At 49.3% G+C, this 27,611-nt stretch overlaps 1 protein-coding gene across 2 annotated transcripts in view; it reads left to right on the top strand.

The window, feature by feature from the left end:
* GRIK4 (glutamate ionotropic receptor kainate type subunit 4) overlaps nucleotides 1-27,121 on the top strand; it is a 135,379-nt gene extending 108,258 nt beyond the window's left edge. For both annotated transcript variants that reach the window (XM_058819187.1, XM_058819186.1), the window contains exons 12-19: nucleotides 7,871-7,984; nucleotides 14,314-14,423; nucleotides 17,191-17,364; nucleotides 18,421-18,586; nucleotides 21,365-21,590; nucleotides 23,073-23,201; nucleotides 25,674-25,792; nucleotides 26,756-27,121. In XM_058819187.1, the coding sequence (XP_058675170.1) occupies nucleotides 7,871-7,984; nucleotides 14,314-14,423; nucleotides 17,191-17,364; nucleotides 18,421-18,586; nucleotides 21,365-21,590; nucleotides 23,073-23,201; nucleotides 25,674-25,792; nucleotides 26,756-27,121 (1,404 nt within the window). The remainder of the gene's footprint in view (nucleotides 1-7,870; nucleotides 7,985-14,313; nucleotides 14,424-17,190; nucleotides 17,365-18,420; nucleotides 18,587-21,364; nucleotides 21,591-23,072; nucleotides 23,202-25,673; nucleotides 25,793-26,755) is intronic.
* The last annotated feature ends 490 nt before the right edge of the window (nucleotides 27,122-27,611 follow it).

Raw genomic sequence — 27,611 nt, 5'->3', positions numbered from 1 at the left:
GTTTTGTGAGGGTCACAGACAGGGCACTGAACAGCCTGGAGACTCCCCTGAGCTCCCCCTGTCTCTGGGGTCACCCATCCCTGAGCAGTCACTCTCGGTGCCAGCTGAGATCCCACCTCCATCTGCTCCTCTCCAAGAGCTTCTGTGAGGCTGTTTGCAAATGCTCCAGGCTATTGGCACCGTTTTTATCCATTTTTGTGTCTCTGTGTGTGTGTGCACACACAATTACACTCCTGCAACATTCCTTTGGGGAAAAGGAAGGAGCTGAGACCTCAAAAGAAAGGAACAGCCAGCAAACTTTTGGCCTCCTAACCTTGTCAGTGCCTCTTCATTAAATGGGACCTTCTGGAAGGTTGTTTTTCTCCAGTGATGAGCATTTTAGCTTTATCTTCACACAGAAACCGTTTGTTTCTTCTGCAGCTCAAGCAGGGTTTATTTAAGAAAGATTTTTACTTCTTCTGCAGGGCAGAGCTGTCAGAGCCTGTGAGGCTGGATCACAAATTGGGGAAGAGAAACAGCTTTGTCTCTTGTTATCCCTATATCCCTGAGAGTTTTTATGATGGTTTCAGAAAGTTTTTGATCAATTTATTCAGGGCTGTCTGGGATGTTGATTTTTGAGGGCATTTCACTGCCCAAGGGGCTTCTGTCCATCCTTGACAGTCAGTCCCCAAGGAAGTTCATCCTTGTTCACCCCTGTCCCATGGCATCCAGCAGATCCTGTGTTGGGTGCACATATTCCTCTTTCAGTGGATTTATATAAATTATATATTTATATGTTTATATTTTATTATATGGTTTTATATTTAATTATTATATATTATATAGAATATTATATAAATATTTGTATATTTATATATTTATATTCTATTTAATTTTATATATATATATATATATATATTTCTAATTTTATTCTGCCCCTTTAGGACACAAAGGGGATCAGCTGGGGCACAAACTTCTCACAAAAGTCCCCAGTCCTTCCCAAAAATGAAAGCTCTGCCTGTGTCCAGCACAGTGTCAGTGTAGGAAAATAATTTCGCCTTGATCCTGATCAGCCATCAGAAAATAAAGTTTGACTCACACTCACTTAATGTGCAGGGCCAAAAGGTCACAGAATTATCCAGCCTCCCCTGTAATCCCTCTGTGGCATGGAATCTCCTCAGAGCAACTCTGGGCTATTGAGGGGAAAATGTTTCATTTTATTGCTTCTGAATTAACCAGTTATTGATTTGTTCTTAAGCCCTGGGAATTCCATCACAGCTAATTGTGCACCCTGGTATGATTGAGCAGGATGCTGGACAAACATGAATCTGTTGTTGACTCAAATTCAGCAGTACAAATCTTGTGAGCAGGTCAATAAAACAGGTTGGGAGGTGAGGAAGAGGGGATGGGATGGCTTGGGAGTGCTGCACAATTTGTGATCTGTGACCGTGTTCACAGGGGTCTAAGGATGAGACTCCATGTTTCAGAAGGCTTGATTTATTATTTTATTATATGTAGTACATTAAAACTATACTAAAAGAATAGAAGAAAGGGTTTTATCAGAAGGCAGGCTAAGAATAGAAAAAGAAAGAATGATAACAAAGGTTTGTGGCTCGGGCTCTCTGTCCAAGCCAGCTGACTGTGATTGGCCATTAATTAGAAACAACCACACGAGACCAATCCCAGATGCACCTGTTGCATTCCACAGCAGCAGATAACCATTGTTTGCATTTTGTTCCTGAGGCCTCCCAGCTTCTCAGGAGGGAAAATCCTAAGGAAAGGATTTTCCATAAAAGAAATCTGTGACAGTGATCAGCTCACAAAACAGGTTGAGGGGTGAGGAAGAGGGGACAGGGATGGCTTGGGAATCCTGCACAGTTTGTGATCACCTCATGGAGGTTTGGCCTGGAAGAAATCACCTGGAAGGACTCAGAATCACAGAATGGTGGTTTAGTTTCAACCCCCTTTACTCCTTCTACTACCCCAGGTTGCTCCAAGCCTTATCCAGCCTCGGACATCCCCAGGGATGTCACAGCCTCAGCTCCTCTGGTAATTCCATCCCAGCCCCTCATCAAGAATTCCTTCCCAAAATCTCTTTCAGTTCAAAGCCCTCTTGTCCTGTCACTCCAGTTCCAGATGAGGCGTTCCCCAAGCCCATCCTGCAGTGAGAGATGTCACAAATGCAGAAAAGCCTGGGCTAATTTGTCCCTCTGAGCAGGCAGGGCAGGGAGATTGAGCACCCAGCTCATTCCTGGAGTGAGCAGGGCACTAAAGCCACTCTGCCTGTCAGCCTTGCTGGCTCTGGCACAGACAAACAAGGGGGAACAACAAATCTTCTCATCTCCTCCTCTCTGGCATCAGAGACTTAAAGGGCATTTGGGCTGGAAGAATTACATCCTGCTCCTGGCTGCTGCAGTGCAGCTCTGGCTCAGAGTCCCTGGTGCTGTCTGCTTTTCCCCTTCTCTCCCTCCCCAGCACATCCTCGAGCTGAAATGAATTCCCCGGCTGGCACAAACCAAGGGATGCATTTTCACAGCCTCAGCCTTGTCCCACCATGCCTGGCTCGAATCTGGCCAGGATCAGAGGGGATCAAAGCCCTTTTTAAAGTGAGGGACATGAAGTTGTCCATCTTGTCCAGCCTCAGGAGCAGCAATACCAAGAACAGGGAAATCCCTTAAAGCTTTGGGGTGCTGGTTTTCCTTCCTGGTGGCCAGGCACTGCTTTCCCTTCAGTCCCAGGATGAGGGAAGAGACGAGAATGTTGACTCCATGTTTGAGAAGGCTGATTTATTATTTTATGACATATATTATATTAAAACTATACTAAAAGAATAGAAGAAATTATTTCATCAGAAGGCTGGCTAAGAATAGAAAAGGAATGATAACAGAGGCTTGTGACTGACTGAGACAGTCTGGACAGCTGGACTGTGATTGGCCATTAATTAGAAACAACCCCATGAGACCAATCCCAGATGCACCTGTTGCATTCCACAGCAGCAGATAACCATTGTTTGCATTTTGTTCCTGAGGCCTCTCAGCTTCTCAGGAGGAAAAAATCCTAAGGAAAGGATTTTTCAGAAAATGTCATGGCTACACCAGCCCTGAGCTCACAGAGCTGTCCTGGGGTTTGACACATCCCTGTCCCCGAGCCTCACTCTCTGCAGTGTCCCCACAGCCTGGCACAGGGTTGGGGTCTCTGTGGGGCCTCATCTGGGCTCTTTCCCCAGCTGCTTCCTGCCATCCCATGCCGTGGGAGGCTTCTCTGGGCTCTCTTGGGGCTGGGGCTGACGTCAGGGCCCGTTCATCCCCGCCAGCTCCGAGCTGAGCCCTGGCAGAGCCGCGGCGAGGGGGCGGCTGGACTGGCAGTCCCTGCAATTTGCTCCTGGAGGATGCTTCATTGTTGTTCCTCCTCAGGAGCCTGGCTCAGCCCCCGTGTTTGGTGTCCTCTGCAGAGCCCTGATGCAGGCAGAGCCCACGGGGATGCCAGGTAGGGCGGTGCTGGGGCAGCTTGTGTCTGGCACGCCAGCCCACCTGGGTTTGCTCTCACCCAGCGAGGCTCTGGCCTTGCTTGGGCGTGTGTTGCTGAGAGAAGTGCTGTTGCTTTTTGTCTCCACTCCCAAAAAGCTCTGGGTCTTTTTCTAAGCCTATTTCATGCCAACATTTATAGCTGCAAGTGTGCTGGCAGGATGAAAACCAGCCTCTCTTCCCCCCCATCCATCCTTTCCCTCCTGTTTTTTCCTCTCCTTGTCGGGATCTCTCGCTGCTCACAGTGACCCCGAGAAAAGTTCCAAAGTCTCTTTTCCCAGCCCAGCGCTTGAAGAAGGAGTCAGGGCTCTTAATTTCTCAGTCTCAAGGTTGTTTATTGTATCTTATCTTTAAAAAATTTTCTCCTGCCTTGCCAAGGTCAGCTCAGCAAGACAGTCCAGGCACTCTGCCTGCCCCAGGGCAGTGTTATGTCTTTATACTAAAAACTACCTGTACAATATTTACAATTACTTTCCAATACCTATCACCTGTGTTAGACAGTGAGCTTCTACTCTAAACCAATCCAAAAGTGCCACCATCACAGCAGAAGATGGAGGCCAAGAAGGAGAAGAAGGAGAAAGGCTGGACAAGCCCAGTTCCTCCATCTTGCCATACCAAAAACCCCAAAATCTACTTTTCCACCCCCTGATAACTTCACTATTATTCTATTTAAAGTATTGTGGCTTGCTGGTCTTCATCTAAGGTTGGTAATTTGCTCCATGGGTCATAACCAAACGCACAGGGGCATTTTGGGCTCTGTGCCAGGGTCTCTGAGCCCCCTGGCGGGGTCTGGGCTGCTCAGGACAGACAGAGGGATGTTCTGGCTCCTGACATCTCCCCAGAGCCCAGACCTGGACAGAGAGCAGGGGCACAAAGCAAAATCCATTTCCCATAAAACCCCAACACCTGCTGTGCTCAGGTGGGGAGGCCGGAGGGAACTCAGGTTTGCAGAGCTCCTCTGTAGCTCCACCGAGCTCGGTGAATCACAAGAAGTTTTGTCAGGAAGCAGAGCTGAGAGCATGAAATGGATGAAATTCAGGCAGAGAATTCTTTGCATGCCATTCCCAGATCAAAGTTTGCTGCTATCAGAGATCAGCTCTTAACTTGCATGACTGAGCCTGCAGAGAGAAGAGAGAGGGGGAATGATGAGGAGCTGGAGCTCTGCTGCAGAAAGTTCTGCCCCTCTGAAAAGTGAGCAGGGAATGAGCAGAGGGAAACAACTCTGATGGAATGGCAGAAGCCCCTGGAGATGAGAGAGGGGAGTCTGAGTGCTGGGGAAGGCTGTGCTGTGTCTCTGCTCTGAGGACAGAGGGAGGGGATGGATTTGCACTGATTTTGTGTAGGGAAGAGCAGTTCAGGTTGCTGATGATGATTCAGCTACACCAAGGTGTTGTTTCTCCCCAGAGAATGCTCAGGACCCCAAACCTGGGGATGCTGCAGCTCCTTCAACAGCACCTTTAAATTTACCCCTGGACAGGAATGAAAATTTCCTGCAAGCTTTGGCATGAACCCCTTTTACCTTGGCAGTTTTACCTTCTGCTTCAGTCTGTGGCTTTGCTGGTGGGATTTGGTTTAATTTGGAGAACTGGGAGGAGAATTCTATGTCAGACCGAGCTGTGCCTTCAGCAGGGGCTTTGCTGGGAGGACAATGGCACCTACAACCCTTTAAGTAGAGACAGGAGGGGTTTGGGAAATAGGATAATGGCACCTACAACCCTTTAAGTAGAGAAGAGGGGTTTAGGAAATGGGACAATGGCCCCTACAAGCCTTTTAATTGGAGACAGGAGAGGTTTAGGAAATGGGATAATGGCACCTACAAACCCTTTAGGTGGTTTAGGAAATGGGATAATGGCACCTACAAACCCTTTAGGTGGTTTAGGAAATGGGATAATGGCACCTACAAACCCTTTAGGTGGTTTAGGAAATGGACAATGGCAGCTACAACCCTTTAAGTAGAGAAGAGGGGTTTAGGAAATGGGACAATGACCCCTACAAACCTTTTGAGTGGTTTAGGAAATGTGACAATGACACTTAGAAACCTTTAAATTGGTTTAGGAAATAGGACAATGGCACCTACAAACCTTTTAAGTGGAGACAAGAGGGGTTTAGGAGGCTTTAGGCTTTCCTCATGGATAAAATCCTCCACATGCCACGTTCCAGAGATGAACTGATCCCGTTTCAGTGATCTGCTGGTGTTTACACAGGGCTCAACTGCTCACACACCACGTTGGGATTATTGGTGCCTTTTAAACAGCCTGTGGGTAAATGTCTGCCTGTGCAGAAATTCTGCTCAGCTCCTAATTCAGTGCAGCCTGAACCTCTCAGGAATCTGTAAGAGCTGCTTGGAAACAATTCCAAAATGTCCACTGAGCATGTCCAGGCAGCCTTGCAGGGCCTGGGAGGTGTCACCTTCTCTGTGACCCCTTCTTGGGCTTGTGAGTCAGCTTCCCTTTCTTTTCCCTCTCCTTGTTCCTTTCTTTTTTCCCTCTCCTGCTTCCCTTTCTTTCCCTCCCTGGTTTCCTTTCCTGGTTCCTTTCTTTTTCCTTTCCTTTTTCCTTTCCTTTTTCCTTTCCTTTTTCCTTTCCTTTTTCCTTTCCTTTTTCCTTTCCTTTTTCCTTTCCTTTTTCCTTTCCTTTCCCCTTTCCTTTCCTTTCCTTTCCTTTCCTTTCCTTTCCTTTCCTTTCCTTTCCTTTCCTTTCCTTTCCTTTCCTTTCCTTTCCTTTCCTTTCCTTTCCTTTCCTTTCCTTTCCTTTCCTTTCCTTTCCTTTCCTTTCCTTTCCTCTTTCCTTTCCTTTTTCCTTTCCTTTTTCCTTTTTCCTTTTTCCTTTCCTTTTTCCTTTCCTTTTTCCTTCTTTTCCCTCTTCTGCTCTTCCCTTTTGCAGCTTTTCCCAGCACCTCCATCAGGCCCATGGTGCCTTGGCATCTGCACAGACCTTTTGAAATTTAGGGACAAAAAGTGCAAAGAGCTTTTTCTTTCTCCCCCATCATCTCTTTTTTCCACATGCATAATCATCTTCCTGCAAAGCAGAGAAACAAATGGATAAGGGAGTGGAGGTTTCGTTTTTACGGAAAGCAATTACGGACATTAAAAGAGCTAAAGTAATAAAAATAATATTTAAAATTCAAATCCCTTATCTATATTACAAGGGTATTAACATGAGAAGAAGTTATTTTTCTTTTTTTTTCTCCCCCCTAATCTCATTTGCTTTGCAGGTCAATCTGCAAACTTTCATGCCAGTCCTCTGAATTTTATTTTATTTCTTTTTAATTTGGAGACTGATCTGCAGTTCTGGAGGTCTGGGTTTGGCAGGTTTGTGAACTCCATGGCTCAGGGGTGAGGACGCTGCTTTGTCCCCCTCCTGCTTGTACCAGAAGGGACAGCTGTGTTCAGCAGAGAGAGGGGGAGGTTGTATTTTCTATGGATTAATATCATATTTATTGGTTTTCTATGGATTAATATCATATTTATTGGTTTATGACTCCAGGTTTTAATGCGTTGAATGAATAAAAATGGCAATTGGGCTGTGAGCACTTGGGGGAAGGAGCTGCTCCAGCTTGAAAGGGAGGCAAAAAATGGGGAAAGGGAGGGAGAAATGGAGGAAATGAAGGAGAAATGGAGGAAGGGAGGGGAAAATGGGGAAAGGAAAGGCAAAATGGGGAAGTAGAGGGGAAAATGGGGAAAAGGAAGGAGAAATGGAGAAAAGGAGAGAAAAATTGGGAAAGGGAGGAGAAAAATGTAGTAAGAGAAGGAGAAATGAAGAAAGGGAGGGGAAAATGGGGAAAGAGAAGGAGCAATGGGGAAAGGGAGGGGAAAAATGGGAAAAGGGAGGGAAAATGGGGAAAAGGAAGGAGAAATTGCGAAAAGGAGAGAAAATGGGAAAAGGGAAGGGAAAATGAGGAAAGAGAGAAAAAAATGGGGAAGGGAAAGGAAAAATGGAAAAAGGGAAGGAAAATGGGGAAAGGAAAGGTGAAGTGGGGAAAGGGAAGGAAAAACAGAGAGAAGGATGAGAACGGAAGGAAAAATGGAGAAAGGAAAGGTAAGTGGGGAAAGAGAGGGAAAAATGGGGGAAGGAAGGGGAAATTGGGGAAAAGGAGAGAAAAAACGGGGAAAGGGAGGGAAAAATGGAGAAAGGGAAGGAAACTGGAGAAAGGGAAGGCAAAATGGGGCGACTGCTCCAGACCACAGGGCGGGCTAAACTTTGGGGTGAGTTTGCTTGGGGCTGTGTGGAACCCAGCCAGGCAGGTGTGGGGAGCTCCTGCTGTCCCTGGAAGGTGGGACACCCCCCTGCGGGCCTGGGGGTGCTGTGTGGCCCCAGCTTTGCTCTTTCCCAGCATTCTGACCCTCTCCCTGTGTCCCTCCTGCCCAGAAAGCCGACCTGGCCGTGGCGGGGCTGACGATCACGGCGGAGCGCGAGAAGGTGATCGATTTCTCCAAGCCCTTCATGACTCTGGGCATCAGCATTCTCTACAGGGTCCACATGGTAAGAGCCTGATTTCAGTGCCATTTATGTCCCTCCATTATTTGCCTGCTTAGGGGAGGATAATGAACGACTCATAAAAAACATTTGGGTTTCTTATTTAAACGCAAATGCGCTCGACCTTTATTTCCTGCTTTTCTCTTTCTCTGCTGCGTGTCAGGATTGGTGAATTCCCTTCCTATTCATCCCCCAGCCCTTTGGCTTCTCTCATCACTCCTCCCAGGGCACATAATGGGGGTTTTTGGCATGGTGGGGGCTGCAGGATGGTTTTAGAGTGATTTTAAGCGGCTTTAAGGCCACTGGGTGAGGTGTGCTGAGGGCAGGTTTGGCTGGAGAGGTGCAGAAGTGTGGCTGGAATTGCAGAAACTCGGCTTGGAGTCACCTTCCAGTTGGATTTAGTGGTAAAACTGGCTGGGATATCTGTGGGTGCTCCTTGCTGGTGTTGGGGCCATTCCTGGTCCCAGCTTTGCTCTCTTGCTGCCTTCTCCCACCTGAGAAAAGAAGGGAAAAATGGGGAAAGGGAGGGAAAAACAAGGAAAGGGATGCAAAAATGGGGAAAGGGAGGGAGAAATGGGGAAAGGGAGGGGGAAATGGGGAAAAGGATGGAAAAATGGGGAAAGGGAGGGGAAAATTGGGAAAGAGAGGGGAAAATGGGGAAAGGGAAGGAGAAATGGGGAAAGGGAAAATGAAGAAAGGGAGGTAAAATGGAGAAAAGAAGGAAAGGGAGGGAAAAATGGGGAAAGGGAGGGAGAAATGGGGAAAGGGAGGGAGAAATGGGGAAAGGGAAAGAGAAATGGGGAAAGGGAGGGGAAAATGGGGAAAGGGAGGGGAAAATGTAGAAAACACTTCTGGTTTTCCTTTAAGGATGTGGTTTGCAGAGCAGCCCCTCAGCCTTCTCCTCCCCACCCCAAAATCCACCTCTGCAATGTCAAAAATTGCAGCTGACGTGTGCTAATCACTGCTGGGATGAGATGGAGCCTAATAAATAACCACAAATGAGCCTCTTCCTCGCTGAGGAGCTCTCTGCACACCCCGGGCTCCTTCAAATGTGATGACATTTTGTTTTCATTTCCATGTAGCTCCAGTGGCAAGTGATTTCTCAGCCCTTTCTCCTCCCCACGCCTCCAACCCAGCCACCACAGAGCCTGCGCCTCTTATCACACATAACCAAATATGGCAGCTTTAACCAGGGCTGTCATTTTTCTCAATTTCGCTGCTTGTGATACAATCAAGGCTGGATTTCTGACACAGCAGCTCTAACAGGCTTCCTCAGAGAGAAAAAGGCTTGGTTGGTTTTATTTGCTGCCCATTCTGCCCATCCAGGGGGATGTGGGGATGGCAGGAGGTGGATGAGGAGCTCTGAGCAGTCCCTGGGTTTGGCAGGGGCTGGAATCAGTGCCCAGGGTCGTTTGTGCAGGGAGGGATAAATCAGAATTTACCCATTTTGCTCACATCCTGCCTCTGTGGCAGGGAATGAGGGACTGGACATGATTCTGGCTGCTCAGACCTGAAAGTCTTTGCCTCCAAAATGAGGAGATGGAGGCTGGGAGAATGCACAGCCAAGTGAGCTGAGGCTTTAAGTGGTTTGAACTGATTGCTGCAGAGGACACAAGATAGGAAGGATGGATGGAAAAACTCCTTCATTCCAGCCAGAGGAGCCTTGAGAGAGGCTGAGCCCCCTCCTGAGAGCTCTGGCAGCCAGGATCCCTCCCCACCAGAGCAGGGTGGGGGGCAATGTGCAAATGGAGCAAAATTTGGTCATTGTGAGCCCATGTGGGGGCTCCAAATGAGAGTCAGGGATCGGAGCAGCCTGTGCAGGGCTTTTACTGAGCCCAGAGGGAAAGGAAGGATCAGAATGTGCCCCTGGGGCAGGAAAATGAGGGATCTGGATGTGCCCCTGGAGCAGTGAGAGGGAAAGCACAAAAACTCAGTCTGGGGAGGCAGAAATGTTGATGTGTGCTTGGTCCAGCTGCAGGGCACCAAACCAGGGCACATCCCAGAGTATCCTGGTTCAGTGTCTCTGGGGCAGGTGTGGAAATCCTGGGATGTGTCCCTGGAGCAGGTGCAGATATCCTGGGATGGAGCAGGTGTGGATATCCTGGGATGGAGCAGGTGTGGTTACCCTGGGATGTGCCCTGATTCAGAGCCCTGCAGCTGGACCAAGCCCACATCAGCATTTCTGCCTCCCCAGGCTGGTTTTTTTGCTTCCCTCTGACTTCCAGATGCAGGACAGAATTCTCTGCCCGCTTTTTTAGGGAAAACCCTTGTGAGAAATGGCGTTGATGGGGCTGACAGGGGTTCCTCCAGATTCTGCATGTTCAGGGCAGGGAGTGCTGAAAACAACAAATCCAGGGCTGTCCTCTCCTTCCCAAATGTCCCCCTTGTCCAAGCTCTCCAGTCACCAACATCTTCCCAGCAAACTGCTGCTCACTGGCTGAAAAAAAATGAAGATTTCCAAGAACAACTTAGGAGGAGGGTAAATTAATCTCTCCCACATCCATCTGAGACCTTCATCAATTATTGGACATTTTGAACATATCTATTCCAGGAAAAATAGCTCTTCCAATTAACAAAGCTCTATTGGGACTGCCTAAAAATATCTGACAGACTCCAGATATTGTCATTCCCATCTTCAAAACAGACAGATAAGAGAGAGTTTGTGCCCTCCGTGGGAACAGAATATCTTTATTCTTACCCACAACTGTGAATGAAAAGAATATGTCCCAGCAGCCTGGAAATGACTGGAGCTGAAAAGAACCAGAACTTCTACAACTGTAAAGTCACAGGAGAGATTCACTGCCAAAAAGCTGGAGATTTAAAGCTTCCAACGCAATTTCCTTAATGAGAGTAATTTATTGACAAACTGCCCCAGAAATATAAAGAAGATATCAAGGCTTTAATTGCAGAAAGGGATTTTTTCATGAGAGATTCTCACAGGGGGAGGCTCTGGCAGGGTCTGTGAGCTCCCTGCCAGCTCTGGGGTGCCAGGGAGGGTCAATCCCTGGAATGATGAGCTCAGGAGCTGCACACCTTGCTGGCTCCCCAGGGCCTCATTTCATCCTTGAGGAGGAATAAGGAGTTACTGAGCTGCTGAGGAAGAGGGGAACCAAAGTCTGAGGGGCGATGCACAGGAGAGATTCACTGCCTAAAGCTGGAGATTTAAAGCTTCCAACGCAGTTTCCTTAATGAGAGTAATTTATTGACAGACTGCCCCAGGAATATAAAGAAGACATCAAGGCTTTAATTGCAGAAAGGGATTTTGTCATGGCAGGATCTCACAGAGAGGCTGTGCCAGCTCTGGGGTGCCAGGGAGGGTCAATCCCTGGAATGATGAGCTCAGGAGCTGCAGCCTGTGCCCTGCACTCTTTGCTGGCTCCCCAGGGCCTCATTTCATCCTTGAGGAGGAATAAGGAGTTACCGAGCTGCTTGAGCTGCTGAGGAAGAGGAGGAGCAAAGTTTGAGGGGCTCCCAGGAGAGCCAGAGGGAACAGCTGGAATTTGGGGGAGATCTGGCCTCTCCTGAGCTTCAGGGAGAAGGGGAAACAATGGAGGATGCAAATAAAAGAGGATTTATGGGAGTTTAAGACAAGTTGGGCTAAGCAAAAGGGAGAGCTCTGGCAGTGCCACCCTTGGGCAGGTGGGCAGGTCCTCAGATTAACTTTAAATCAATTCCCAAGGAAAAGTTCAGGTTCTCAGATTAATTTCCAGTCAATTCCCAAGGAAAATTTCAGGTCCTCAGATTAACTTTCAGTCAATTCAGGTCCTCAGATTAATCCTTGGGAATTGAAGTAAAGTTAATCTGAGAACCTGAACTTTTCCTTGGGATTTGACTTAAAGTAAATCTGAGAACCTGAATTTTTCCTTGGGAATTCACTGAAATTTAATCTGAGGACCTGAACTTTTCCTTGGGAATTGACTTAAATTTAATCTGAGAACCTGAACTTTTTCTTGGGAGTTGACTAAAAATAATCTGAGGACCTGAACTTTTCCTTGGGAATTCACTGAAATTTAATCTGAGGACCTGAACTTTTCCTTGGGAATTGACTTAAAGTTAATCTGAGAACCTGAACTTTTTCTTGGGAGTTGACTAAAAATAATCTGAGGACCTGAACTTTTCCTTGGGAATTGACTGAAAATTCATCTGAGGACCTGAATTTTCCTTGGGAATTGACTTTAAATTAATCTGAGCATGGATGCTCCTCAACCCATCCATTTGCCCAAATCCTCCCCAGGCCAGACTCTCTAAAATTGCTCATCCCAGAATGGTTTGGCTTGGAAGGGACCTCAAAAACCCCTTCATTTCCAACCCCCCTGGGACCGTGCAGATCCCAAAACCTCATCCTGGAGGATGCAGGCACGGGCTGTGGTGTGGTGCTGGGTTTTTCCTGCAGGCAGGGTTTGCTGGGGAAGGTTCCTGACACCTCGCAGGTTCCCAGATGGTGCCTGGAGCCGAGGATTTCACAGGATCCTGGGTATTTTTAGCAGGGGAAGATTTTTGTGCAACAACTGTTGCCTTTTCTAGCAACGGCTCGAGTCTCCAGCCGAACTGCCAGGACCTTGTGAAAATCAGGTTTTGCATAACATTTAGTAGTAAAACAGCAAGATTTGGATGTGGAATTTAAAATTCTGGTCTAAGTCTGGGGAAGGAAAAAAAAAAATTAAAAAAACCTTTGCAAAGCTCTTCCTCGTGGGAAGCTTCCCAGTTACCGGTGTGGAGCTGTTTTAGGGATGCCAGGACTGAATGTGTGGTTTGGGACAGAAAATTCAAGTTTCTATGAGCTATGGGATCATCTCCCTTGGCTGTGCTTGAGCTTTTCTTTCCTTTCAGAGGAGCTGCATCCACAGAGCTGGTGCTGACAGGAGAGATACACCTCAGATGGGAGGTGTTTGGCTTTTTGAGAAACTTCTCCAAAAAAAATTATTCTCCCTCTTTTGCACAAATATGGTGACGTTTGATGATTTTCTGGTGGTGGCAGCATCCTTGTGAAAGTTTCAAATGAAGATCAACCTGCTTTTTCTAGCAGTGAAGCCTCATTTTTTATTTTTTTTTTTTAAGGAAAGGTGGTTTGCTGAGGAAAAAAACAGGAAATTCTGACGCATCCTGGAGATAAAAATATCCTGTTCGCTGAGATAAAAGTAATAATTTTATTGGGGTTTTTGTAAAAGAAGAAACTTTGCAAGGCCAGAGGGAGAAGTTTTGAAATTTATTTTTTTTCGTTTTGCTTCACAGATATATTTCCCTGTGAATTCTTTTCTGCCCAGTTAAATGTGGGGTGGACAAGGATGGGGTGTACAGCAAACCCTGCCAGGGAGGGACAGAATGCTGTGACTGCCTCGTTTTTCTCTCAATTCACCTCTTTCTTTGCCTGGAGGAACAAAAATGGGGAGAAAAACAGATTTAGGGGATGAATGCAGTGGGGAGATGCTGCAGGACTCATTTGTGGGGTTGCTGTCACTTGTTTGCCCTGCAAGGCCATTCCAAAGCCTGGTTTATCCCCCTTCTCCTGTTTATTTCTCCTGTTTATCCCTCTTTCTCCCATTTACTCCCCTTCTCCTTTTTTGTTTTCCTTTATTTCCCTTCTCCTTTTTGTCTCTTTCTCCCATTTATTTCCCTTCTCCCTTTTACATTTTTTGCCTCATTTATCCCCTTTCTTCCATTCATCCCTTTCTCCCATTTATTTCCTTTCTTTCACTTATCCTCCTTCTCCCTTTTGGCCCCCTTCCCCTTTTTATTCCCCTTTCTCCCATTTATCCCCCTTCGATGTTTATCCCATTTCTCCCATTTATCCCCTTTGCCCCATTTCTCCCCCTTTCTCCCATTAATCCTCTTTGCCCCATTTTCCCCCTTTCTCCCATTTCTCCCCTTCTCCCATTTATTTCCCTCCTCCCATTTATCCCCTTTGCCCTATTTCTCCCATTTATTCTCCTTCTCCCATTTATTTCCCTCCTCCCATTTATCCCCTTTGCCCTATTTCTCCCATTTATTTCCCTTCTCCCATTTATCCCCTTTGCCCCATTTCCCCCCTTTCCCCCATTTATCCCCCCTCTCCCATTTATCCTCCTTTTCCTTTTTATTCCCCTTTCCACCATTTATCTCTCTTCTTCCATTTATCCCCATTTCTCCCATTTCTCCCCCTCTCCCATTTATTTCCCTTTATCCCATTTACCCCCTTCTCCCATTTATCCCATTCCCCTTTTTATTCCTATTTCTCCCCTTTCCCCCATTTATCCACGTCCCTCCTGCAGTGCCACCAGCGCTGGCAATTTCCCTCTTGCCCTTCTAGAGCTATTCCCACCTCTTCCAACCCTCTCCTTTGCTTTTTCTCTCTCCAGGGCCGCAGACCCGGCTACTTCTCCTTCCTGGACCCTTTTTCTCCGGGCGTCTGGCTCTTCATGCTGCTCGCCTACCTGGCCGTCAGCTGCGTCCTCTTCCTGGTGGCTCGGTAATGTCGCGGTGCCTTTCCCTTCCTCGCGGTGCCACCTAGTGTCCCTGCAGGCCCAGAGGGACACGGGGACATCCTGTGCCCCCAGCTGCCCGGCATGGGCTGGCACAAAGCATCCCTGCCCCCTGTGCCAGCTGGGGCTGAGGTTTGTCACCATGTCCCAGCTGGGCACTGAGGTTTGTCACCATCCCAGCCCTGTGCCAGCTGGGCACTGAGGTTTGTCACCATGTGCCAGCCCTGTCCCAGCTGGGCACTGAGGTTTGTCACCATCCCAGCCCTGTGCCAGCTGGGCACTGAGGTTTGTCACCATGTGCCAGCCCTGTCCCAGCTGGGCACTGAGGTTTGTCACCATCCCAGCCCTGTCCCAGCTGGGCACTGAGGTTTGTCACCATGTCCCAGCTGGGCACTGAGGTTTGTCACCATCCCAGCCCTGTCCCAGCTGGGCACTGAGGTTTGTCACCATGTCCCAGCTGGGCACTGAGGTTTGTCACCATGTGCCAGCCCTGTGCCAGCTGGGCACTGAGGTTTGTCACTGTGTCCCCACACTGGGATGGCCGCCATGCCCTGGGGCAGGATGTGTTTGGCCACAGTGGAGCCCAGAGGTGGTGGGAGAAGGTTTTGGAGAAGGTTTTGGTGCTGTTTAAATGCTCCCTCAGAAGATTTTTTGCCCCTTTGTCCCGAGGTTTGGAGGCTTTGGAGGCTGTTAGGAACCTGCAAATCCATTCTGAGGTGTGGGCATGAATTCCACCACGAATTCCAGTGATGTCTGGCTCCCCAGTTTGTGGAGCACAGGGAAGTTCATGGGTACCTTTGATCAGCTGAATGCAGAGCCTGGCTCAGCAGCTCTCAGCTCCATTCCCCTGTGACCAATTCCAATTTCAATCAGTCTCAAAACACCTCTCTGAGTGCTCACCCCAACACAGCCCCCATGGAGCTCCAGTGCTGCTCTCCCTGCCCTGCCCACAGCCCTGTGGAGGGGCTGTCACAGGCACAGTGTGCCAGGGACTGCTCAGGGCTCCCTGGCTCTTTGGGGACCCCTCAGTGCCCAATTCCCATTGCACAGGGACCCTCAGTGCCCAATTCTCATTACACAGGGACCCCTCAGTGCCCAATTCTCCTTGCACAGGGACCCCTCAGTGCCCAATTCCCATTGCACAGGGACCCTCAGTGCCCAATTCTCCTTGCACAGGGACCCTCAGTGCCCAATTCTCCTTGCACAGGGACCCTCAGTGCCCAATTCTTGTTACACAGGGACCCCTCAGTGCCCAATTCCCATTACACAGGGACCCTCAGTGCCCAATTCCCATTACACAGGGACCCCTCAGTGCCCAATTCTCCTTGCACAGGGACCCTCAGTGCCCAATTCTTGTTACACAGGGACCCCTCAGTGCCCAATTCCCATTACACAGGGACCCCTCAGTGCCCAATTCTCCTTGCACAGGGACCCCTCAGTGCCCAATTCTTGTTACACAGGGACCCCTCAGTGCCCAATTCCCATTGCACAGGGACCCTCAGTGCCCAATTCTCCTTGCACAGGGACCCCTCAGTGCCCAATTCTCCTTGCACAGGGACCCTCAGTGCCCAATTCTCCTTGCACAGGGACCCTCAGTGCCCAATTCTCATTACAAATTGGGACAGTGCTGTCACTGGCTCCCTCAGCGTGGCTGAAGCTGCCATCCTGACAGGGCATTAATGGGTTCTTCGAGTGCTGTTACAGCCTCAGAAATGCAGGTCTGGAGAAACCATTGAATTATGCACAGCTGGTGCCTCTTCAGCCCCTTCCTCATGTTTTAAATATGATGCTCCAAAAAGGTGCCTTTGCCCAGCTCCCCTCTGGGGAGGGAGCTTTGGCTGCTGCTCCCTGCCTTGCTCAGCAGGAAGGAGCTCTTGGCCCTGTGAGCTGCAGACTCTGGGGTTTGCTGCCAGTGCTTGATCCACCATGGAGGGTCTGCAGGAAACAACCTCCTCGTGCTGCCTGGCACACAGTGAGAGAGGAGATGCAGGGATGGAAAGAGCTCCCTGATATTGGCTAAATGTGATGTGAGCTGGCACAGCCCTGCAGCTGTTTTGGCAGTAGCCCCAAAATGACCCTCCCAGGCCCCAGATTTCTTAGCTAGAGCAGTATGGAGCGCAGCACATTAATTAGCAGACTTTCTTAGCAACCAGGGAACTGGAAACAGCAAAAGAGAAAGAGATGCAGTCACAGCAGTGACAGGCTCAGACATTTCCCATTCCCACCTCTGTCCTGTCCCTGAAGGATGGGATGCTTTGAAACAGCAGCACTCAGCTTCCAGCTCCAGCTCAGACCTTCTCAGAGCAACCCTTTGCACCAACAGAGTTTTCCTTGATGGTTTAATGCAGTCAGGGCTCAAACACTTTGCGTTTGAACTTCCCATCAGTGCTCGTGCTCCGGCAGGGAGCACAGCCAGAGATGTTTGATTTCCACTTCCCATCAAGTCCGTGCACATCTGGAGCTCCTGCTGTGGTGTGGATCTGCAGGACGCACGCAGAGCTGCCCACAGCAGAGCCTCTCAAAGTTTTGTGCAAATCTTTACAAGAAAGCCTCTGGCTCCTGAGCCTTCGAGCAAACGTTTCACACAGCTCTGAGCCCTGGGCCTCAACTGACAGCAAAGCATTTCCTCCTCAGAAAGCTCTGCCTCCAGGAGAGCTGGAGCTTCACAGCTTTCCTCTCTTTTGTGTTTTTTTTTTTTTAGAGTGTCCCATTTCCCAGCGCGTTCCCTGAGCTCTCCTTTTCTCCTCCTTTCAGGTTGACACCGTACGAGTGGTACAGCCCCCACCCCTGCTCCCAAGGTCGCTGCAACCTCCTGGTGAACCAGTACTCGCTGGGGAACTCGCTGTGGTTCCCCGTGGGGGGGTTCATGCAGCAGGGCTCCACCATCGCCCCCCAGGCTCTGTCCACGCGCTGCGTCAGCGGCGTCTGGTAAGGAGGGCAGCCCTTCCTCCTTCCAGGGGGCTTTCTCTGGGCAGAGGGATGTGCAGGAGGGAATTCTTCATGGGAAGGGCTGTGGGACATTGGGAGGAGGTGTTCGAGGAGGACTGGATGTGGCTCTCACTTGTCTGGGTGACCCATGGGGACTGATGGTTTTGGAGGGATGTGACCGTGTTCACAGGGGTCTGAGGATGAGGGAAGAGACGAGGATCTGACTCCATGTTTCAGAAGGCTGATTTATTATTTTATTATATATATTATATTAAAACTATACTAAAAGAATAGAAGAAAAGATTTCATCAGAAGGCTGACTAAGAATAGAATAGAAAAGGAATGATAACAAAGGCTTGTGGTTTGGACTCTCTGTCCATGACAGCTGGGCTGTGATTGGCCATTATGTCGCAGACATCTTTTTATGAAAATCCTTTTCTTAGGATTTTTCTTCTTGAGAAGCTGAGAGGCCTCAGGAACAAGATGTAAACAGTGATTATTTGCTGCTGTAGAATGCAACAGGTGATTGGCCTATCTTAGATGTTTACAATTAATGGCCAATCACAGCCCAGTTAGCTTGGACTCTCTGTCCGAGACACAAACCTTTATTATTCATTCCTTTCTATTCTTAGCTTAGCTAGCCTTCTGAGATGAAACTTTTCCTTCTATTCTTTTTACTATAGTTATATTGTAATATATATATAATAAAATAAAAAATCAGACCTTCTGAAATATGGAGTCAAATCTACATCTCTTCCTTCATCCTGAAAACCCCTGTGAACATGGTCACTGCCATTAATTAGAAACAATCACATGAGACCAATCCCAGATGCACCTGTTGCATTCCACAGCAGCAGATAACCATTGTTTACATTTTGCCCCTGAGGCCTCTCAGCTTCTCAGGAGGAAAAATCCTAAGGAAAGGATTTTTCATAGAAGATGTCTGTGACAGAGGGATTTTGCAACCTCAGTGATTCTGGGATTCTGCGAGGCAAAGGGTGGGGATGGAGAGCAGATTTCCTGAGGGAAACCACACCTTCCCTTCCCTCCCCTTAGGTGGGCATTCACCTTGATCATCATCTCCTCCTACACGGCCAACCTGGCGGCGTTCCTGACCGTGCAGAGGATGGACGTGCCCATCGAGTCCGTGGATGACCTCGCTGACCAGACCACCATCGAGTACGGCACCATCCACGGCGGCTCCAGCATGACCTTCTTCCAAGTAAACCCAATTCTTTGGCTGCCTGGGGGGGCAGGGGGTGCACAGGGCTCCCCTCAATCACTTTGGGGTGTCGCCTCAGCCTGCTGTGCCCCTGTGTCACTCCAACTCTGGAGAGATCCCTGCACAGGATGAATGGTGGGAGAGGCACGGTGGAGGACACAGAAAGGGAATTCAACAAGGAATTCAAATTTTCACGGGTCTCCACATGGTTTTAGCTTTTCTTTGAGAGTCTTTCAGGTGGGATAAGCAAAGAAACATTTGCACAACCCAGGCAAAGTGTTGGAGCCTGTGTGAGGTCAGTGGCACTGAAATAAGTCAAGTGTATGCAAAGTTATGCGGGCCATTTAGCCCAATTTAATTTTTATCTTCCCCGTTCTGCTCAGAAGGGAAATAAATGAGTGAATCTTTTCTGCAGCGCTCTGAAACGCACAAAGAACCGCTTGAGGATTATTTATTTATTTATTTATTGCTTGTTGAAATTCCAAAAGGAGAGAAAGCTTGTTCTCACTCTTTCGCCTCACTCTGAGTCTGAACTGAATTTGGAAGGCTGGGAAATCTCTGGAGCCAGCCTGAGCTTTTCAGGCCAACTTTATGCTCTTCAGGGGTATGGAAAAGAGCTACTTTTAAGCCAGACTTTACATCTAAAATGAGCTTAGCAGGGCCTAAGTGAGGGGGGTGGTTGTATACGAGGGGCTCACTTGAGGAAAGCTTTCAAGTTTAAACCCCTGGCTGTGTCTGTGCACTGCCTGGCAGTGAGGAAACGAGAGAGGAAATTAGGAAAAGAGGGTTTTGTCCTATTTGTGGTGATTTAAACTGTGTTGAGATCCATTTTCCTCTGGTGTAAGGATGGGGAGGTTAAATAGTGATGATAACTGGCCTCCATCCCCCTCCCTTCCTGGGTGCACGAAGGAATGTTTGTCCCCTCCTGAGGCACCTTGTCCTGGCAGTGCTTCCCCTGACACTGACACACAGTTTAAGGTCTAAAAATGCAGTGAAACAGAACCAAACCCCCCCTGCTCATCTGTCTCCTGCCCAAGTGGCTGCACCCAGAGGACAGAGCTGGACAGATGAGGACAGGAACTGGGTCAGCAGCAGATTCCCTGAGGCTCTCCAGCATCGCTCACCAGCCACAGAAAACGAGCCCTTGACAGTATGAAAATGCTCATGCAGAGCAGGGTGTGTTTATATTCAGTCTTTGTGCAAGCAGCTTTCACTCTCTGCTCTGCACAGGCATAAGAGATTCATCATTCTCAGCTCTCTTTTCATCAGACCAAGGTGGTTCAGCCACCAGCCAGCTCTGAGGATTTGGGGCTGGCTGAGCTTTGGTTTATTGCAATCAATGACAAAAAAACTCCAGTCCTTTTCAGCAAGTACTTTAAGTTCCCTCACAGGGGGGTGAACCAAATCTGGATTATTTTTTGAATTAAATTTGTGAGCAACAATCTGCAGAGAGCTTTTGTGCTGCCCCCAGCCCTCAGTGCCCTCCTCAGGGTGCTGGAGTCTGGCTCTGACACCGAAGAACTGTTGGGACAGTGTTTGAGGGATGGTCAGTATGGTGTGAGCACCCAGAGGTTTCAATCAACCAACCAAGCAGGAGCTGATTTTTGTGTGTTTTTGATATGTGGTCACAAAAATTATGATTTTTTTTTTCTAAAATTGAATTTAGTTTGTTTTGCCAGACTTTGTTGGAATTTGGGTGTTTCATGCCCAGCTTTTCCAACAAACTCTCAACACATTTGGGCCTCTTTGAGATAAACAAAGATGAGGCACCAAAATCCTTCCTGAGTCTGAAACCAGATTTGATTCCTCTCTCCATTGTGGCTTTTCTGCAGCAGTGCCTGTTATGGAGGTTTAATTTTATGGGTCTGTTCTGGTTTGAAAGCAAAGCCAGTGAGAGACTTCAAGTCAGAAATAAAATTTATTAGGAAAAAGGGAAAAGAAAACCAAAATACATGCAATAATACAAAAGAAAAAACCACTGATGGGGTCAGAATGCAACCTGACCCCCTGTTGGTCAGGGTGTTGGTAGCAGTCTAGTTGGATTGGTGGCTGCAGCCCTCCTGGAGTGGCAGATGTGGGTCTGGTGGAGCTGGGATGCTGTAGAAAGGGTGTAGTAAAGATCCAGTGGAAAAGACAGTCATTCTTCTGGGAATCAAGTGGAAAGACTGCCTGTTCTGTCACAAACCCCAGATTATGTCCAGGCGGAGATGCTTAGCTCCTCCCCCTGGGTGGAGCATCTCACAATGGGCTGATATCATTTTGTGAGCCATGTAGCGGTCCATTAAACAGAAATGGCTCCTGGAGGGAGTTCTGTCACAAACCCCAGATTATATCCAGGTGGGGATGCTTGGCTCCTCCCCCCTGGAGCATCTCACAATGGGCTGTTATCATTCTGAGTCATGTGGTGGGTTCATTAAACAGAAATAGCTCCTAGAGGGAATTGTCTCTGAGTCATGCAGCAAGGCATTGATGGACCCATTAACAGGAGATAAGGAAAAAATGCCCCTGCTGCTTTCAGCAGCTCTTGACTGGTGTCCTAGTTTGAAAAGGAAGTGAGTTGTTTGGGAGTTTGTGGTCGATAGAATATATCTTAATATTGTAACCTAGGACCAGCCCCTCCTGGTTTCAGCAGCTCTTGGCGATGGTGTCCTGGTTTGAAAAGAAAGCGAGTTTTTTGGGAATTTGTGGTCAATATCTTAATATTGTAACCTAGGACGGGATCTAATTTACCCCAAAATCTCCTCCCTGAGCCGTGGCTGCCTCTTTCCCCCCCTGCAGAACTCCCGCTACCAGACGTACCAGCGGATGTGGAATTACATGTACTCCAAGCAGCCCAGCGTCTTCGTGAAGAGCACGGAGGAAGGGATCGCGCGCGTGCTGAACTCCAACTACGCCTTCCTGCTGGAGTCCACCATGAACGAGTATTATCGGCAGCGCAATTGCAACCTCACGCAGGTCGGGGGCCTTCTGGACACCAAGGGCTACGGGATTGGCATGCCCGTCGGTAGGCAGTGAAGAACAATTCTAGTCCTTCTCGGCTGTCGGCAGAGGACCGGAGCGTTCCAAAGGCTGCGCCGGCTCTAAAAGCCAACGTTGCATCTCACAGGGTCCTTTTTATCTCTTACCTCTTGCCCATGCTCAGAGCCAGATGTGCAAGATGTTGCTGTGGTTCAGAGCCAGATGTGTGAGACCCTGCTCTGGTCCAGAGCCAGATGTGAGACCCTGCTCTGGTCCAGAGCCATGTGAGACGCGACCATGGCTCTTTTGATGATTCATGTGAAAGATGTCTCAAAATTGCTGCTTGTTTTCTGCATACCTGCTCTTTGCTGTTTCCTTTCCCCAACCAGTGTTTGTGCATCGTTTCGTGCTCCTTGTTTTAATCCCAGAAGTGATGTCGAAGTAATGCTGTGGCAATTCTGGTAGTTTTTAGCAGGGATGTCATAACAGCTGGTGGTTCTTGAAACTGCAGGCCAGAGACTTGGCTCTCACCAGGTTTAACAAATGCAGGGGTTTTGTCTTTCAAATGCATGAGCTCACAAGAGAACACCAACACTAAATAAGGGTTTAGTTGTTATTCCAAACGATGATCCGCTGGTCTTTTGGACAGCCTGGAAGCCTTGTCCTGACCTTTAAGCCCTGGCATTTAGCAACACAAAGTTGAGGTGGATTACATAAGGCCCCCGTCACACAAACAGCCACTCTAGTTTAGGGAACATGGGTAAGCTTGTAAAGTCACAGCAACCTGATCAAAGTGAGTACAAATCCCTACCTTCAGGGCTAAATTTGTTCTGACATTGTCTTGTTAAACAGTGAAACCGTAGCAGATAAGAGGAGCAGAAAGCTGCTGGCTGGGACAATAGTGCAGAGTTACTGGGAGAAGCAGAGTCTTTCCCATGGCCCTTCCTCGGGATCTCTGGTGGCAGACAAGGATTTCTTGTAGCAGACAAGGATCTCTGGTGGCAGACAAGGATCTCTGGTAGCAGACACTGGGACTGCAGCAGAGCTCTGTGCCCAGCACAGAACTGAGCTCCTCCAGCATGGACATTTTGGCTTCCATGATCCTTGGGCTCCTTCCAGCTCAGGATTTCTGTGACCAGGTTGAGGGAAGGAGCGTTAGAACAAGGTGAAGTTGGGGATGGAATGACAAGAGAGGTGGAATTGGAGGTGGAATGACAAGACAGGGACCTCTGTGGTCTGCAGGAGCAGGGTACTGAGCTGCTCATTCAAAACCCAAAGCTCCCCTTGCCATGGAGCTCCTCCAGTGGCCTGTGTGGCTCCTGGTGGGCAGGTAAAGTCACCCTCTGCAGGTGACATTAACCAGGTGACATTCCCAGCGGGGTGGCTGCAGCTTTCCATGCTAGGCATGGGCTGACAGCCCCTCCAAGCCACCCAGAGAGGAGCTGTGCTAGCTGGGCACGCTGGGGTGGGGCGAGGATGATGATGGGGAGGAAGGTGGGGCCCTACCACGTCCCTCTCGGCGTTGCAGGCTCCGTGTTCCGTGACGAATTCGACCTGGCCATCCTCCAGCTGCAGGAGAACAACCGCCTGGAGATCCTGAAGCGCAAGTGGTGGGAAGGAGGGAAGTGCCCCAAAGAGGAGGACCACAGAGCCAAAGGTAAGCCCTGCACTCCCAAGTGACCAGGCACAGAAAAATCCTGGCCAGAGGTGCAAGGATGGACACCCAGCTGTGTGTCTGACAGGTTTTCTGCCTGAGAATTGCTTTTTCCCCTTCTCCTGACCTGAGATTCCTCCCTTCACAACTCAAGGAGAAAGCCGAGCAGCTCCGCCGCGCCTCACGCTGTGTGTTTTTGCCTGGGGCAGAGATAGCGGGAACAACCAAATGACAAATATTGGAGGCATATGGAGGGTAAATTAGCTTCTAATGAATGTCTGGGAAAATGGATGGCTGAAGGGATCAGACCAAAATCCTGGGTTCCTTGAAGGGAGATGGATCTCCACCACAGGCCCGCTAGTTAATGGCTTCATGTGAAAGCATCTTTTAAACAGCCAGGGGAAGGGACACAAGGACTTTATTAGTACATTTGTAAACTGAGGAGCAAATTCTTTTGGGTAATGCTATGCAAATTGCCGTAAAAGCCACCACATTAGGCTGATGTCCCAGCATGAGAGCAGTTGCCAGCTTAACACAGTTGCTGCATTTTTTAGTTTTGGCAGCGGCCCTTTCCTCAGCAAGTGTTTTCTGCGAGGCCAGCAGGCCCCCCAGTTAAAAGCACAGCCTTGTGACCTTTGTGGGAGCAGAGAAAAGAGCCAAGCCAGGGCTGGGGAAGCTCTTTTGGAGTTTTGACCTTGCAGCAGGTGTAGGTGTGTGTGTCTGTGCAGTTCCTGCTGGGAGGTGATGCTCACTTTTGGGCAGTGCTGCTCTGCAGACAGCCCCAGTTATTCATCTCCAGGCTGAAGGTGTAAGACATCAGGTTATTGCTATTAAATGAGTTACTTTTGAAGGTGGAAGGGTTTATTTTCTCCCTGGACTATGCCAAAGGCAGCTCTAGGTGGAATCTAGGCTGGGGGCTGTTTTGAGATGGCTTTGGAAGGAGAAGCTGGGCTGTGTCTGGCACTACCCAGCACAATCTGTGACCCTGGGCAAGTTGTTTCTGCTGGTTTGTTCCCTATGCCATGGAGATGAGGAAGGCTGTAACTGCATGGAAAAAGGAAATATCTCTCAGTGAGCTTGGGTACCTGAGGTGGCACCCAGACAAAATGATAGGAGGATGTGTAGAGAGGTACAAACCCTAAATTCACATTGTGAGCTGCAGAGGGGAGAGGATGGCCTTTAGCTTTGGGTCTGAATTGTGATTCTGGGCTGTTTTATCTGCCTTGCCATTGCTGTAGAAACACCTCTGCAAAAGTCTCTGATTTACAGACTCCCTGCATTGCTTTGGGGGTGGTGCCAAAAGAATGATGGAGGAGGAGGCAGAAATGTGACCTGCTAAGTTTTAGAACAAAACAGGTCAGCGATTTACAAGGATTTTGGTGAGGTTTTATGTCTAAAAGCCATGCCGAGATCAAGTCAATAAATCATCTATTCTTACACTTTGATTTAATGCTACAGGAGGGAGAGGAAGAGTTTTATAGATGTTCTGGTTGAGTAATGGCCTCACACAGCCAAGCCAGGGCAGAGCACATGTTTTTTAGTAATCAGTCCAATCAGAGACCCAAACCAAACACAGGAGACAGGAACCATATCCCAAATGTTGAGGTCAGCTCATCTCACAGACAGATGGAGGCACAGTTTTGGGGACCAGGGCTGTGGTGGCAAGTGAAGAGATGACCTCAGCACATGTAAAGCTCAGATTTTTAAGGGATGGATTTTCTTTCAGCTGGTGGAACTTTCTGGAATGCAGGCTGGTAGGTTTGGTGGTCATCCCATAGGAAGCAAGTTGAGCAGGGGAGGTGGGATGAGCTGTCCATGGAAGGGGCTGTTCCCTCCTCATGGGCCAGGGGGGCTGGGCAGAGACAGCCAACCCACAGCCAGGTTCCCCAGGGTGGCAGGGACCCCATTTTGTCACCCTGTAGTGACAGAGTACCCTGCTCTTGTTTGGAGCCTCTCCTTCCCCACTGCAGTCCGGAATCATTTTCCTGCAGCACTTTGTGATGCAATCAAAGGAGCTTTTCCTGCTGCCAGCTTCCTTTAAAGCCCTCCCTGTCTCCTTTATCTCTCTTCTTTAACAACCTTGCTCCTCTTCCTTTTCAAGTTCAAAGCCACTGGAGCTCAGTGAATAATTTGCAGGGATTAATGTGCCCCTTTGATCCCGCGTTTTTCCCCCCCCTGTTTTCAGTTTGTCCACAAATTGCTTTGTGCTTTCCCTCCAACGTTCTGGGTGTTTATCTGCAAAATCATCATTTCTGAGCAGGCATCTTCGATCCTGCAGTTATTGCAAGTCACTCACTTGGGCCCTCTGAGTCATGCAGGCAGCTATTAATAGGACACTGCTGGCTCTGTGCTTTTGGTCCCTGGCTGGGCATCCACAATGCCAACAAAACAGCAAAGCCTGGGGCTTCTGTGCAGTGATACTTGAGATTTATGACGTGTCTGCCTCTCCAGAGTGTCTCTCCTGCTTTATTTCAGGCTTGGGGATGGAGAACATTGGTGGAATCTTCGTGGTGCTCATCTGCGGCTTAATCGTAGCAATTTTTATGGCAATGCTGGAATTTTTGTGGAGCCTTCGACACTCTGAACAGTCGGAGGTAGGAGCTGGGAGTGTCCTGAGGGGACAGGATGAGTTTATTGCTGTCTGTGGGGTGTGATGCACCCAGGCTGAGGAGCAATCCCAGCCAGGACAGCTCAAACCCAGGAACAGGCTTGGTCCTTTGGGCAGGGTATAAAATCCATGAGCTTCTAATGCACTCCTACCCAGAGTGAGGCTGTAGAGATGCTCCAAGGGCTGTAGAGATGCTCTGAGGGGCTTTCAAAGGGATCAAAGACGTGTACAACATCCAGGTATCTGTACCTTTCCTGGGGATGGGATTTCTACCTGTAGCAGGTTTGGATCCTGTGCTGATCTGGGGATGAAGAACACAGAGGCAGATGAGAGGCAGAGTTGGGTTAAATCAAGTGTAGATTCTGAGCATTGGAGTTGAAAGCCAGCAGCACTGAGTCCATAAAAATTTGGGGTCAGAATCACATCATGGAATGTTAAAACAGACTGGGTTGGAAGGGACCTTATAGCTTATCCAGTTCCACCCCTTGCCATGGTCAGGGACACCTCCCACTATTCCAGGTCACTCCATGCCCTCATGACTCCAGGACCCAGAGCCCCTGAGGGACTCAGAGCTCACTCAGGTGAGCTTGGGTATGTCAGGACTCCAAACCCCCATCAGTCCAGGCTCCTGAGGGACTCAGAGCTTGGATATGTCAGGACTCCAAACTCTCATCACTCCAGGCTCCTGAAGGACTCAGAGTTCACTCAGGTGATCAAAGACTCCAAGCCCTCATGACTCCAGGACCCAGAGCCCCTGAGGCACTCAGAGTTTGCTCAGGTGAGCTTGGGTAGGTCAGGACTCCAAGCCCTCACCACTCCAGGCCCCTGAGGCACCCAGAGCTCACTCAGGTGAGCAGCCCAGCTCCGTTGTACCCCACAGAGGACCCAGAACCCCTGAGGCACTCAGATCTCGCTCAGGTGAGCAGCCCAGCTCTGTTCTCCCCCCCAGGTGTCGGTGTGCCAAGAGATGGTGACGGAGCTGCGCAACATCATCCTGTGCAAGGACAGTTTCCACCCCCGTCGGAGGCGAGGGGCGGTGGTTCGGACTCGCCCCGCGGCGCCCGAGGAGCGCCGAGCCCGCAGCACCACCACGCTCAGCAACGGCAAGCTGTGCAGCGGGGGCGAGCCAGACCCCCTGGCACAAAGACTGGCACAGGAGGCTGCCCTGGTGGCCCGGGGCTGCACCCACATCCGCGTGTGCCCCGAGTGCCGCCGCTTCCAGGGGCTGCGGGCGCGGCCGGCCGCGGGGTCGCCGGCGCGCAGCGAGGAGAGCCTGGAGTGGGACAAGGCCACCAACAGCAGCGGGCCCGAGTAGCGCCAGGCCGAGGGGGCGTCGGGGTGGGGACGAGAGGGTCCTGTTCCATTTTACAGAACACGGACTTGTACAATGTCAACTCGTTTTTAAATCAATAGCAGTTACCCGGCTTCTCCAGAGCGAGGTGGATCGTGGCGTGGACACCGAGGGCTGGTTGTGGTTTTGGTGTCCACCGCGGCCTGGCGGGGCAGGAGGGAGGTCCTCAGGCTGGTGGCTGTCCAGAGGTTGTCTCTGGGATGGAGGGATGTGGTGGGTGGCTGGTGTAGCAGGAATTGCCCACCCAGGGTTCAAGGAGGGGTTCCTGGAACTCTCCCCTCCAAGGGCAGAGAAAGGACGGTGGCGCTGCCTCTCCATCACTTACTGGGGGATGTTCTCCAAGGGAAAGGGGGGACTTTTTATTTGCTGTGGCTGTGGGAAGGGAGGAGTCAATATTTTGGGGTTTTTTTGTTTAATTTGGGTATGTCAGGACCCAGTCTCCAAGGCACCAGGT

The sequence above is a fragment of the Ammospiza caudacuta genome, chromosome 23 (assembly GCF_027887145.1).
Source record: "Ammospiza caudacuta isolate bAmmCau1 chromosome 23, bAmmCau1.pri, whole genome shotgun sequence".
In the NCBI taxonomy this organism is placed as follows: domain Eukaryota; kingdom Metazoa; phylum Chordata; class Aves; order Passeriformes; family Passerellidae; genus Ammospiza; species Ammospiza caudacuta.
The sequence above is the reverse complement of the archived record's forward strand: the minus strand, read 5'-3'. Positions and strand labels throughout refer to the sequence as shown.